The sequence below is a fragment of the Cadophora gregata genome (assembly GCF_030347475.1).
Source record: "Cadophora gregata isolate MNR1 chromosome Unknown scaffold_16, whole genome shotgun sequence".
Classification (NCBI taxonomy): domain Eukaryota; kingdom Fungi; phylum Ascomycota; class Leotiomycetes; order Helotiales; family Ploettnerulaceae; genus Cadophora; species Cadophora gregata.
The window spans coordinates 1,113,871-1,126,573 of record NW_026695939.1 but is presented as its reverse complement, the minus strand read 5'-3'; the positions used below and the strand labels follow the sequence as shown (position 1 = coordinate 1,126,573).

General features: G+C 49.3%; 5 protein-coding genes across 6 annotated transcripts; 3 read left to right on the top strand and 2 right to left on the bottom strand.

Annotated features, from left to right (window-relative positions):
- Positions 1 to 209: 209 nt before the first annotated feature.
- Positions 210 to 2,624, top strand: ONS95_005607 (uncharacterized protein; the record flags this gene model as incomplete). The annotated part of the gene is made up of 4 exons (XM_058499027.1): positions 210 to 347; positions 443 to 534; positions 597 to 1,548; positions 1,608 to 2,624. 4 exons carry the CDS (start codon positions 210 to 212, stop codon positions 2,622 to 2,624), a joined length of 2,199 nt encoding a protein of 732 aa, XP_058351294.1.
- A 1,150-nt stretch (positions 2,625 to 3,774) lies between these two features.
- Positions 3,775 to 4,866, top strand: ONS95_005606 (uncharacterized protein; the record flags this gene model as incomplete). The annotated part of the gene is made up of 1 exon (XM_058499026.1): positions 3,775 to 4,866. One exon carries the CDS (start codon positions 3,775 to 3,777, stop codon positions 4,864 to 4,866), a length of 1,092 nt encoding a protein of 363 aa, XP_058351293.1.
- Positions 4,867 to 5,355: 489 nt separating this feature from the next.
- ONS95_005605 (uncharacterized protein) lies at positions 5,356 to 6,339 on the bottom strand (the record flags this gene model as incomplete). Its single annotated transcript, XM_058499025.1, has 1 exon — positions 5,356 to 6,339. The coding sequence occupies one exon, from the start codon at positions 6,337 to 6,339 to the stop codon at positions 5,356 to 5,358; it is 984 nt and encodes a 327-aa protein (XP_058351292.1).
- Positions 6,340 to 7,315: 976 nt separating this feature from the next.
- On the top strand, positions 7,316 to 9,696 carry ONS95_005604 (uncharacterized protein). Of its 2 annotated transcripts, XM_058499023.1 has the most exons (6): positions 7,316 to 8,352; positions 8,402 to 8,569; positions 8,621 to 8,791; positions 8,843 to 9,088; positions 9,142 to 9,279; positions 9,342 to 9,696. In XM_058499023.1, exons 1-6 carry the CDS (start codon positions 7,660 to 7,662, stop codon positions 9,603 to 9,605), a joined length of 1,680 nt encoding a protein of 559 aa, XP_058351290.1. In that variant the 5' UTR covers positions 7,316 to 7,659; the 3' UTR covers positions 9,606 to 9,696. The 2 variants fall into 2 exon arrangements, with proteins under 2 accessions (XP_058351290.1, XP_058351291.1); XM_058499024.1 differs by having other exon boundaries at positions 9,142 to 9,696.
- Positions 9,697 to 10,083: 387 nt separating this feature from the next.
- ONS95_005603 (uncharacterized protein) lies at positions 10,084 to 11,168 on the bottom strand (the record flags this gene model as incomplete). The annotated part of the gene is made up of 5 exons (XM_058499022.1): positions 10,084 to 10,297; positions 10,347 to 10,448; positions 10,501 to 10,569; positions 10,619 to 10,687; positions 10,735 to 11,168. 5 exons carry the CDS (start codon positions 11,166 to 11,168, stop codon positions 10,084 to 10,086), a joined length of 888 nt encoding a protein of 295 aa, XP_058351289.1.
- Between the last annotated feature and the right edge of the window lie 1,535 nt (positions 11,169 to 12,703).

Below are 12,703 nucleotides of genomic sequence, written 5' to 3'. Positions count from 1 at the left end.
GACGAAGGCTCGCAGGCAGGTCGGAGAGTAGGTAAGGCAGGTAGCCTGAGTCAAGCGAACGTGACCTGTGCGGGTGGTGACAGCCGAAGTGCGGGTCGCCTTCCGTCGTCACGGGCCAGCTTCCGTCAACTCATTCTCCCTCAACGATTCATTCCCCCCGGTCATCTTTCCAAAGAGTAAAATATTCATCAATACGTCTACATCCAACGATGCTTGGGCGGGAGGCAAGAAGCGGCTGTGAGCCGACTGGCAGTTCACCTGCTGCAGCGTCATTGGATCGAATTCAATCCCGGAAAGGGACCAGAATCAAATTTGCATGTTTGAGATGCCAAAAGAGGAAGATCAAGGTAAGCCTGTGCCTGTCTGCAGTCATTTGAGTCTCTGACAAGCATTACCTTTGGTGTATCGAAACAGTATAGCTGATACCCGAGGTCTTTGGAAGTGCGATGGGGCGTCTCCTGTTTGCTTCCAGTGCCGAAAAGCCGGGGCTGCTTGCTCTGACGCGATGAAGCGGAACGACAAGTACTCCAAAGCGTATGGAATCTCTCTCATTTCGTGCTATCATCTAGTATTGTGGTAATGCTGACTCCACGGAGCTATGTGACTAGCCTACAAGATAGAATTCATTGGCTTGAAGCAACGTTGACGACGCGCTGTCCTGACATTGATGTAAGAAGCGGGCCGAGAGTCAGCCATGACAGCAGCTCCCAGGATGGAGAGCAGAGTACTGTTACTCTAGATGGAGAAGCTCAGCATTCTACTCGAAGCTCTATCCCATCAGCTACAGACACTACTCAGCCAGAACACATGGCCCACGAGATCGGATTATTATCAGTGACCGCTGGGCAGGACCTTCGGTATGTAGGACCTTCAAGCGGTTACTCTTTCGCAAAGCTACTATTCGCAAGTATCGGCAGATGCCATACGAATCGTCGTCAGAATGGATATGCACAGGCCAAATCGACACTTGCAAGCGAAGCCTTTCAGATTGCACCAGTCCCACTCCCTTCAACTCTGGAGAACGCTGTGCAGTTGTCTCAAGCGTATTGGGACACGATTCACTGTCAATACCCAATCTTACATCAACCCACTCATACTAAACTCTTGAGCCACGTTTTCAGTTCAGAGAATCCCAGTCCTGTAGCAGCTTTCCAGGTGTTCATGGTACTGGCGATTTCTACTACCATCCTGTCCCGCCAACTGAAGTTACCTTTATCAGCCGAAGGTTACTGCGTATCAGCCATGGACTACTTCAGCAATATATCTATTGAAGGGTCATTGGAGGGTCTCCAGTGTTTGCTGCTCCTTCAGATGTACGGAATGAACAACCCTTCCATGGGATTGAACCTTTTCTACCTCAACTACCAATGCATAGCATCTGTCCTGGACCTCGGACTTCAGCGTGATGTCAGAGCTGGGAGAAATCTATCTTTTCTAACTCAAGAAATGAGAACGAGAGTCTTCTGGGTTGTGTATTCTCTGGACAGGACACTGGGCACAATAATGGGACGACCAATAGGGCTAAGAGATGAGGCTTGCGACCTGCGCGTAGGTGTCCTAGAATGCATTCTGACCCGCCACGGATCGTTAGCTGACATCAGTAATAGTTACCAGGGGATGTAGATGACGAAGGTCTGCTGGCTCAATATCCCATCCCTAGGTCAGACAACGACCCACCTACCTCGACTACTAACGCGATCCACCTTATGAAACTTGCACAACTGAACTCTGAGATCAAATACATCGCTAACAGTATCTCGCGGAGTACTCCGGCTTACACTTATCCCCAGATTCCAGATGTTCTGCAATGGCAGACGGACATTCTCGGCCGACTGCGGCAGTGGGCTGGCGAAATCCCTCAGCTCTCCCAGACACAAACCAAATTCAGCAAAATAAAGTATCACGAGGTGGTGATGCTGTTACTACGTCCAAGTCCAGCAATTCCCAACCCGTCTCATGAGTCATTGTTTCTCTGTAACGAAAGTGCAACTGCTACAATTCGGATTTTCGACCAACTGTATCGGGATAATTTACTTGTCTTCACTTGGCAAATCCTTCACTCGATCTTTTTGGCAACCGTTACCATGCTATACTGCACCTGGAGTGTTCCGAGGGTGACGAGGACCACGATCGTCGAGACGTTGATGATGGATCTGAATACGTCGTCAAGCGTTCTCTCCGCACTCGCCGAGCATTTCGTAGATGCTAAGCGAGGTCGAGACATTCTGGACGAATTGTCTTCGGTTACTATTCGCTGGATAATGGGAAAACATGGGTCGGCTGCATCGACTGGTCAAATGCCACAGTCTGTCACATTATTGAAAGAGAGCTCCGCCGCGCACAGCTGTGAAGCTGGGAGCGGTCACGAGAAAGACAGTCGGGACCCAACAGATGAAGCAGATTTGGCGCAATTCAGTAGCGAGTCATCATTCACTACACAACCTTTTGACGACTTTTTCACCCCAGAGTCTTGGGACTCGCTCTTCGGCATGCCAAATGACTATGGACTCCCGTTTCATATCGACACTATCATGCAGGGTGTTTTCAATGACTACCAACCAGAGTTCGAGTTCGGACAGAGCTTTGGGCTAGACAACAAGCTGACGGGCGATCCTGTTCTGTAAGGTTACTGTGAGCGGGGAGAAGTGCGAGTGCGGGAAAGCTGCTCGGTTGACGTGCTACTGTACTGTGGATTGATGATTGCCACAGGTGTTGAATTGAACTTTTATCATTTGTCTACTTGACTTAGGTGGTCCTTTCTTCATGCTCGCGTATCTTTTGCTCGTAAGAAGTCCTGTACCAACTATCCACTAGCAATATTGCTGTTTTGACTCATGGTATGCACACGATATATAAACCACGGTGTACCTGTGCTGACTTCAACCCGCAGGGTGACGCCCGAGGGCTTGATGAAGGTTTTATTGGAACCACTGTCACGCAGAATGTTTCATTGTGGTTCTTCCTCCCTGAGACGGCAGGAAAGTCGTTAAAGAGCATGGACGAGATGTTCAACTTGCCGTGGCATGATGTTGGGCGTTAAGGCACTTTATTGACAGCAGGGCAGGGGAGTGGGCAGAGGCGATGGCGAGGGGTGATTCGGCAAAGGTTGCTACAATACCGTAATGGAAAGTGCTGTCCTGGGCACACTGTCCCAAAGCACTCAATCAAAAATTCATAAGCAGCAGTTACCTAGAAAATATTGACAGTCCCCTGACGCTAACTTCATCATCGCCCTGCGAAACAACTCAAGGTACCTAGGTAGGTCTAACAGCGTAATTGGTCACGCGCTCCATGAATAGTAGGTAGGTCATGCTGAACAAGTTCAGGATTCGGCTGAGAGGAAAGCTCGACGAATGTCATGCTGGGCATATGTTGGGGGAGGAGAAACAAGTCCATTGGCTTATGATTAGATGGATATGCGGCTTTCGAGTCAGTGGAATATGAACCTGTGGACTAATAAACCTGTGCTTGCAAGATCAGTCAACGCCTCCAGGGACCGTACGCTGAAGGGGCAGGGTTTGTTCGCTAATTTCGTAAATGGCTCCTCCTCCTTCGGACGCCACTAAATGCCCTGTCGGAATCTCTCCGTTCGGCGACGGAGCCCGACCCGCCCCTCTTCAATTCTTCTTTGTACAATATATTCGGCCCTCATTTTCCAGAGGCGTCGGGTATTTATATTTGTAGATATCTGACGTACTTCCAGCCAAGTCACAGCCCCTTTCTCTTTTCTTTACCACCGATCAGAAAGAAGAAAAAACTCCAAATTAGCTCCTCATGAACCCTGCCATGTCATCTAGCCAGCCCCCTCACAAAATCCACATCTCCTCAGCCGCCGCCAAAACATTCACCCAAAATCTCCTCGTGGCCCACGGCGTCCCTCCACAGAATGCCTCCATCATAGCCCATGCCCTCGTCCTCGCCGACCTACGCGGCGTCGACACTCACGGCATCATGCGTCTTGAACCCTACATCAAACGCATCCGCTCCAAAGCTCTGGATCCGCGCTCGTCTCCCACTTTGCATCAAGTCACGCCCGTAGTTGCTCAAGTCGATGGGAACAACTCTTTTGGTTTCCTAGGCGCACATATGGGTATGCAAGCCGCTATTAAAATGGCGCAGACTTTCGGGATTGGGATGGTTAGCGTCAAGCATTCTAATCATTTCGGGATGAGTGCGTGGATTGTGCAGCAGGCCATCGACGCTGATATGATGAGTCTGGTGTTTACGAATTCCTCTCCAGCACTGCCTGTTTGGGGTGGCAAGGAGAAGTTGATGGGTGTCAGCCCGATTGCGTGTGGTGCTCCTGGTGCTGAGGGAGGCAAGCCGTTCATTCTTGATATGGCGCCGAGTGTTGCTGCGAGAGGTAAGATCCATAAGGCGGCTAGGAGGGGCGAGAGAATTCCGCTTGACTGGGCGTTGGATAAGGATGGTGAGAGGACGGATGTTCCCGAGAAGGCGTTGCAGGGTGTGATGTTACCCATGGGTGGGCCGAAAGGCAGTGGGTTGAGTATCATGATGGATGTGTTTTCGGGCGTATTGTCAGGTAGTGCGTTTGCGGGCGGCGTAACTGGCCCGTATGATACCTGTGGGAAGGAGGCGGATGTGGGACATTTCTTGGTGGCTATCAAGCCGGATTTGTTTATGGGTTTGCAGGACTTCAAGGAGAGGATGGGGGTACTGTATGAAAAAGTTGTTGGGTGTGAGAGGATGAAGGGAGTGGAGAGGATATATTTTCCCGGTGAGATCGAGCAGGATATGTGTGAGGAGAGGTTGAAGAGTGGTATTCCGTTTGTGGAGGCCGAAATTGAGGTGTTAAATAGGGAGGCTGAGGCAGTTGGGTGTGCCAGAATAGAGACAATGTCTTGATAGAGACCTTTGGTACCCCCTTTTACCTTGCTTCAGTCATACTTGGCGTCACGACCACACTCGAAGAGTGGGATGTTCTTTGTTTGCTCTGGGGTATCTCGCGATATTGAGCGCCGAAATTCTTGATACCTCTCTATCTGAAGCCTCGAACTAACTGACTTGACGTGTTAACATATGGAATGCTTTGATATCGACAAGAGATAGGCAGACCTGTGGGGTATCGTCGGGAATGTGAACGGGAAAAGAATTTGAAGCAGCAATTCTCTGGCAAGTGCAAGGAATACTCTGCCGAGGGTCTAGAACAGCGAGATATGTAAAGAGCTCTGAGAAAGCCTGGTTCTTGTCACCTCTGGACTATTGCGAATATCATCAGCTCAAAACTAGCACAGACAGAACACCTCTTGTTGTCATAGGATTTTGCAGATTAGAATCACCAAGCCCAGAAGCCTTCCATATTTACCGCCCATGATCCTCCTAACAAACACTAGATCAAGACCAAAATTCCTTCAAGCTCTCAGCAGCAGACTTGTAAGCCTCATCTCTCTTCACATCCCCCTTACTGTAGCTCGGCCACTTATCCCATCCATGTGGCACATCTGGAACCGTGTACCCATCCACTCTCTTCCCTAACCCTCTCAATCTCTTCCTGAAGTCCTCTCCTTCCTTCAACAATCCATCTCCCCAGCAAGTAATCATAACATTACCATCTGGGAGAACATCCTTCAGCAACTGGTCAGGTGCAACTCCTGGACTCAACAATGGCGAATGCGTGTCTTGGCCAGGAGATAAATAGGCTCCAGAAAACAACTTGAAGAATATCGGGTTGATGATCGGTTTCATGTTTGGGTTTGAGGCATTTCTCTCAGCTCGTGATCTTGTCATATCGACAGCAGGGTAAAAAGTCACTGTGCTCACGAGCCTTCCAACTTTGTTCTCTTCCATTGCCTTGCTTGCTCTCAGCTGCTTTAGCTCCTCGTAGAGACGGATAGCAGCGGTGTAGCAGAAGTTGCCACCAGCGCTAAAGCCTGAGAATGCTGTCCGAGAGATGTCCAGATTCAATTCATCTGCATGCTTCCACAGATATAACACGGCAGACACGCAATCTTCGATACCAGTTGGAAATGGGTACCCAGGTGCCAAACGATAATCAACACTGACCACCACCCCGCCAGTTCTGTTCACCACCTCAGTAGCCCATCGAGCATCATCAGCTGCATGGCCAATGGTATACCCACCGCCGTGGAAATTGATAAGAACTGGGTAGGTCACTGCCTTTGACCTGATATTGAAGCCAGGGGGAGTGTAGAAGAGTAGCTTGAATCGTCCAGGAACGGAGCCGACTGTGGACGAGATGGTGCGGCTGAATGATGGACGCTGAGGATAAGGTGTGGAGAGATAAAGATCGCAGTATCGACCTATAGTCTGAAAGAAACGAATGATGGAGGCTTTGATGTAGAGAGATATGCGTGCCATGTTACTGAGATGGAGATATGAGATTGGTACCAGGGTGATCAGGACATCAATGATTGAGACTATTCACGAACTTGAAGGATGAAAGACGAGGAGCCTTAGAGGATGAAACTATAGAAACGCGTTTCTGAAGGTTCGCAACATTCTTAGATGGTCAGTGGTCAGTGGTCAGTGGTCAGAGCAGATGAGGATGCGATTCGATTGATGTTTCAAACCCCAAGACACTCAGCGGCTTGATGTGTAATCCGCTTCAGTGCCAAGAAGGCGTGAAACGACGGTTAGCGAGCCTCCAAACATTGGCACGAAATGAGACGGCAACCCTCCATTTGCAGAAGCAGCTTTCGCAAGTATATTCGAATCAAAGTCCGCTTTGAAAGAGAGCCGAGTTCGCTCGAAGAAGCAGCAGGTCCCTAGATACCGAGACAGGTGGAAATAAGAAGAGGGATGGTCACGTGATCACGGTTTATGCCCAATACCTACCTCAAGGTAGTCAACTTGGACGTTGCTGGAAAGAGATCATGGGCAGGGCTCGACATGTCTGATGGTAGTATGGAGGCCACAAACTCTGGTTCTGATCGGAGAAATCTAATTGTTGTGCCAGCTTCTCTCTCCTTTTCCGAGGATGACACATGAGCAGCATCTTGTCCGGATTGTGTCGACAAGTTTCTCCGTTCGTGATGGCCTCTTCTATTAATGTGTTCAAGTACACGGTCATCACAGATTTCAAGAGCAATGAGCAGATGCGAGACGTCCGAAGGGAAGGGGAAGGGGAAGGGCAGTGTCCTTAGGGAGTCCCCATCTATGCCCACTGCCCAATAGAGTTACAGTACAGTAGGTACCTTACCTACAGTAAAGTTCCTATCGACCCTAAGTATGTAAGGTTGGGACCACCCAAACTAACCCTAAGGCAATTACCCGAGAGCTACCCCGCAAATCGTCTCGTCCCGTCAGCGCAGGGCCCACCCCACCCCCACCCATAGGTACTGTACCCTTCCGTACGTGGTGCCGTTCCAACCTCATCGGAAATTCTTTCCCCCTTTCCCAAGTGTATGCTAACGACGCCTCCCGGGACGTGGCAGAATATCCCTCTAATCAGAAACCTCCACCCGCATACAAGACTCTCCAAGACTCTCCAAGACATGTGGGCCGTCTTGTTTTCCCATTGGCGAGGCTTGTTAGTTGTAAGTTAACCTGTCTCATAGGGACAGCCTTGGCCTATGGAGCCTCACGTTCGTTATGAGTGCCCCAGCCGGATGAATTGCCAGCCAGCGCGATGTACTGCCCTGGGCCTCACAAACGGATCAGGATCAAGCGGCATACAGTATGAGCGTTGGCGGCCATGCTGTATTGACAGCTTGGCCTGGCCCTGGGGTCCAATCACACCTTGTTCATGCCACTTTCTCATCAATCCGACTCCGGCAATATGGGAAGAGCCTGGGGATCTTCCATCGCTCCACACGGTGTCATCTCCACACTCGCCTTCCCCATGACGGTGAAGGATCCAAAGTCAAGTCATTGGTGGATATTCACACCTCCCTCGTCCGTCTTGATGAGCGGCTTAAGCCTTGGCAATACTTTATAGCCTCGCGTTCAGATCTTCCAGACGACTTTCTGCAGTACAGCCTTGTCACTCTTCGTTCTATCTCGTGTGTCATTGTACTGATCAAAATGCTCCTGAAATTGTCAATTGGCCGTGTTTTGGCCCTTGCCATTGCTCTGACTTCTTCACTTGCTTCCGCGAACCAAGGGCATCAATACTCTGGCCCCAGGTCTATCCAGGACTTCAGGAAACACCATCCATACCACCATCCTCCCAGCGATCACCGCCCGAAAATCTACATCCGAGCTTCAAAGAGCGATACGGACGATATCTCGGAAGAATTCCTGAAGGGATTAAAGAAAGCCAACCACGGAGGCACCCTCGTACTTCCAAAGGGCAAGAAATTCGTCATTGGAAAGAAGTTGGACCTCACATTCTTGAGCAATGTTCAAGTCAATCTCGAAGGCACTATTTTGGTAGGATGGGTCTTGATTTTAACTACACACACAGGCTAACACTTGACAGTTCACGAACAATATTACCTACTGGCAGAGCAACTACTTCTACCATCCTTTCCAGAAGTCTATCTCCTTTTGGAAATGGGGTGGTAAGAACATCAAAATCTTTGGCTCAGGCACACTTGATGGAAATGGACAGGCCTGGTACGATGGATTTGCGGGGTTGGAAATTCTGGTAAGTTTCGCTTAGCAAGGACTTGAGGAAGTATGTACTAACTGCACCAAGGATCCCAACAACACTTACTACCGCCCGATCCTTTTCTATGCTGAGAATGCCACAAATCTCTACATTGAAGGAATAAGGTTTCAAGGGTCTCCCTGCTGGACGAACTTCGTGGTCACCTCCAAGAACGTCGTGTATGACAAGGTTGTAATTGAGAACCTCTCCACCAACAAGGTACGCTCTCCTAATCCATAAACTGGCAATTCAGCAAGCCGACTGCTATAGAACCTCCCCAAGAACACTGATGGCTGGGACTCGTACAATGTGGATGGACTCACTGTTCGTGATGCCTGGGTCAACATTGGCGACGACTGCTTCAGTCCCAAGCCCAATACCTCTAATATCCTCGTCGAGAACATTTACTGCAATGGCACACATGGTGTCAGTATGGGATCTATCGGTCAATATGCTGGTGTCAAGGATTACATCTATAATGCACACATTGAGAACGTGACTATGTTGAACGCACAGGTAAGTGCCATTTCTCTCCTCATATATCGGCAGCAGGCTGACCTCCATTCCAGAACGGAGCACGTCTCAAGGGATGGGCTGGGCCAAACGTCGGATACGGCTTTATCCAGAATATCACATTCAAGAACTTCTACAATTACAACGTTGACTGGCCCATCGTTCTCGATGCATGCTACTTCAATGTCAACGAGGTTCGTCCACTTCCATCTTCACCAGGCTTTGAGAACATTGCAGCTAACACCGAGTTCACTAGACAGCCTGTGCCAAGTACCCATCCCGTGTCGACATGATCGATATCAGTTTCCAGAACTTCACCGGCAGCAGCTCAGGAAAGAACGGACGTAAAGTCGCCAAGCTCGTCTGCTCGCCCAACGCTGTCTGCAGCAATATCACTCTCGATGATATCGAATTGACGAGTCCTGCGGGAAGCCCACCAGTCGTGATCTGTGATGGTATCGCAGGAAGTATTGGAGTCGATTGCTTGCCAGCTAATTCGACGCTGGCTGTAAAGAAGTAGAATTGAAGCTGAGGAAGTGGGGAATGGATAGAGGTCAGGATTTATAACGTATCATGGTTCCAAAAATGAATTAGAACTCGGCAACTATTTTTGTTCCCCATTGCTAGAGCATACCCTTCCTTCAGCATCAAGATGGGTTTCCACGCCTCTGCGACCACATAGCCTTCCCAGCACTATTGTGCTATTGCAAATTTTGATGCTGTGCAGGACTGTAAGTCTTTCTTGATTTGCAAGCCCTAAAGGATGAGTGATAACAGCGAGGTATCTCCGGTATTCCAAGCGCAAGTGGAAATTTAAAAGTTCAAGCGCCAAGATAAAAAGGTAAAAGAAACGGCAAACATCCGGAAAGAATACCAATTTAAACGTCTCCCACTGCATCACACAAAGAAAGTATGCCACCACCACAGTCTCCAAAAGCAAGCACCGTTGTCGATCCTCCATTGCAACAACCAAAGAAACCATCGACAATGTCCCCTTATCAAGCACTAACACCATGCACTAATTTTAAGTGCTGCTTCAGATGATCCTTCCTCGCGAATCCCTTGCCTTCTCCATTTCTCTGGCATCCGACAAAGCGGCACTCGTAACTTCGAATATTGGTATGAACATGTTGATGGCGGATGAGTTCGAATGGACGCTTGTAGGAGCGAGTACAGTTCGCGGTGGGGCAGTGGTAGCGTGGTCCTTGAGTTCTGGAGGGTGTTAGTTGGTCCAAGCCATTGCTGTGGATGGAGACTTCACGCGAGTGATGGTAGAGTCTTCGTCTTATTTCTGGACCGTGGCTTTGGGCTGGCTTGCGAGGCAGGTGCTCCGGTCGCGAAGTCTGAAGCACGAATTGGAGTCCTGTGGCACGTTAGATGAAGTGCGTAAGAAGCCTCATCTGACTATCATGTACGGTGGTGCCTCCAAGAATGAATTCCTCCCTCCTTCAAGCGACTGTGCCGTCATTATTCGCGAGTTACCGCTAGACGCGTGTCAATATTTTAACACTTGAAAGGATAGGGAGCATTCACCTTTTATCATGACGCATATCGCGCTCAATCCCTAGAGATTGGGGCCCGGGCGCTGACAATGGTGATCTTCTATAGTTGAATCAGCTCCATATTCTCGTCGAAGTCTGGATACCTACGTTTTCGCCTCGGACATGGAGTATAAGTAAGTGTCGGGGCTTGCACAGTCATCTTTAAACAAGAAGGTAGCGTCGTTCTCAAAAGTGCCGTCGTCGAGAGGCCCAAAGTTGAAGTTGCCTGTATTCATGTCTGCGAGGACATATGACGTGTTGGTTAACGAGGCCATCTGCATCCCGTAAACTTCATTGCTGACAGTTGGAGAGAAGCTGGGGCAATGCGTCTCCGGCCAATGCATGTCCTCGTCGACACCAGCAATCTCCTGGCTCGTAAAAGACTCTTCGTAAATGGTGTCAAATGACATCATATCAGCCATTGGGATTTGTAGACCCCCAAACCCACCAAGCTGGTTCCCATGCAAGTCTGCTGCAAACTCACCAGCGTCGTCAATGTTGGCGTCCCCCAATCTTTGAACTTTCTTTCCATCATTGTCCATGCTCGTTGTAACATATGCCATGAGACTATAGATCGATCCAACAGTCGAATCAGGGAAGGGTATAAGACATGAGACGTGAGGAGTACGGACAGCGAAGCCCTGCTCGTCGTAAGCGTATTTTTCTCTGCGACAAGGGAGCTTACCTAGGCCAGTTCAAGTGCCCTGAGGTTAGTGCGCGGATCGTAGTATAGCAAAATTGAAGCAAAAACAAGGTTACTTAGCCGTCAAGTCCAGCAAGCCAACGAGATTTGACAAATGAGACAGAGCAATGAAGGAAATATAGGAGATCAGTAACATGGCACGTTCCGCAAAGTCAATAGGCCTAACTCTGGTTGATGAATCAGAACTCATGTAAGCCCGCTGCCTCGTTTTGGCTCACGCTCGTTGTCTTATACCCTTTCCTGTGATCACTGGTTAATTTCGAGTGTTAGCGGTGACCAACAGCTGGGGAGATGATACGGGCAAGACGCACGGAATTGGATATCTGCAGCGAGGACAGCAGGCTTGATCTGGTACTGGGAAAGCGCGGGTGGAAGACCAGGAAGCGACGTTGATTGTATCGAGGTCGGCCATGTTGTTATGGAGCAGTGCTGGCAATTGCAGGTTGCGTACGCAGTGGGGCAGGGGATGGAATGAACTAAGTGAGCTTGAATGTCCAGTATCTGCCTTGGTTTCGTTGATCAAAATTTCTCCCTTGGCTCCTGCTTGTTAGATGATGAGACCTGGGACAAAGCGAGGTCCTGGAAGTGGCAGACGTGTGGCACAGATGGTTATTGGCAATGCAAGTTCCGATTTGACAAAGCCTCGAACAGTAGGATAGAAATTTGTTGTGACTGTGATCGAAACAAGGCTAAAGTGTTGAAAGATCGTGCTCGGGTTGCCTCGGAGCGAACTAACGATCCAGAAAGCCAGAAATCCAGAAGGGCGACAGGACAACGTATGACTGGGACCTAGGAACGTCCAAGGAGATGGGTTGTGACAGGGAAACAGAAAACCAGGACCAAAAGAGTTGACAGACGTAGGGATTATACACTTTTTAAAGAAGGGATAAAGAAGTATCGTAACGAGTCTGATGATACTGCGTGCTGGAGAGGAAAGTCGTAGCTCATTTAGAAGAGACTGGATCTCCCTAAACATGAGTGTATTCGCCGAAGGTGAAAGCTGAAGAAGGGAAGACCCTCTGATTAAGAGCTCCCAAACAGACAAAAGGGCAACAGAGAATTGAGATGTTGCCCTTCGAGCCACACTCCTGTTGCCCTATGCAAGTTGCGGCATCTGGCTAATGACCCTGCAAGCCTCACCTTCCACATGAGGCTGCCCTGCAGCACTTTGCGTACCAAGACAGCGCATCATCGCGGCGGTCACTTCTGTTGGCAATTGGCATTGTTGGTACGGAGAACAAAGTGAAACCCTACGTCAACACCATTCTTGTGATTGCCAATGATGAGATGCGCAAGTAAAGAGGTGAAAGAGTCATATTTGTGAAGGAAGCCAAGGCTCAAGTCTGGTGCACCATGTTGACATGACCTGGAAAT

Coding starts and splice junctions, on each gene's coding strand:
- ONS95_005604 (XM_058499023.1), top strand. CDS start 7,660: ATGAGCGTTGGCGGCCATGCTGTATTGACAGCTTGGCCTGGCCCTGGG. Junction 8,570..8,620: donor TTGCGGGGTTGGAAATTCTG/GTAAGTTTCGCT, acceptor AACTGCACCAAG/GATCCCAACAACACTTACTA. Junction 8,792..8,842: donor AGAACCTCTCCACCAACAAG/GTACGCTCTCCT, acceptor CGACTGCTATAG/AACCTCCCCAAGAACACTGA.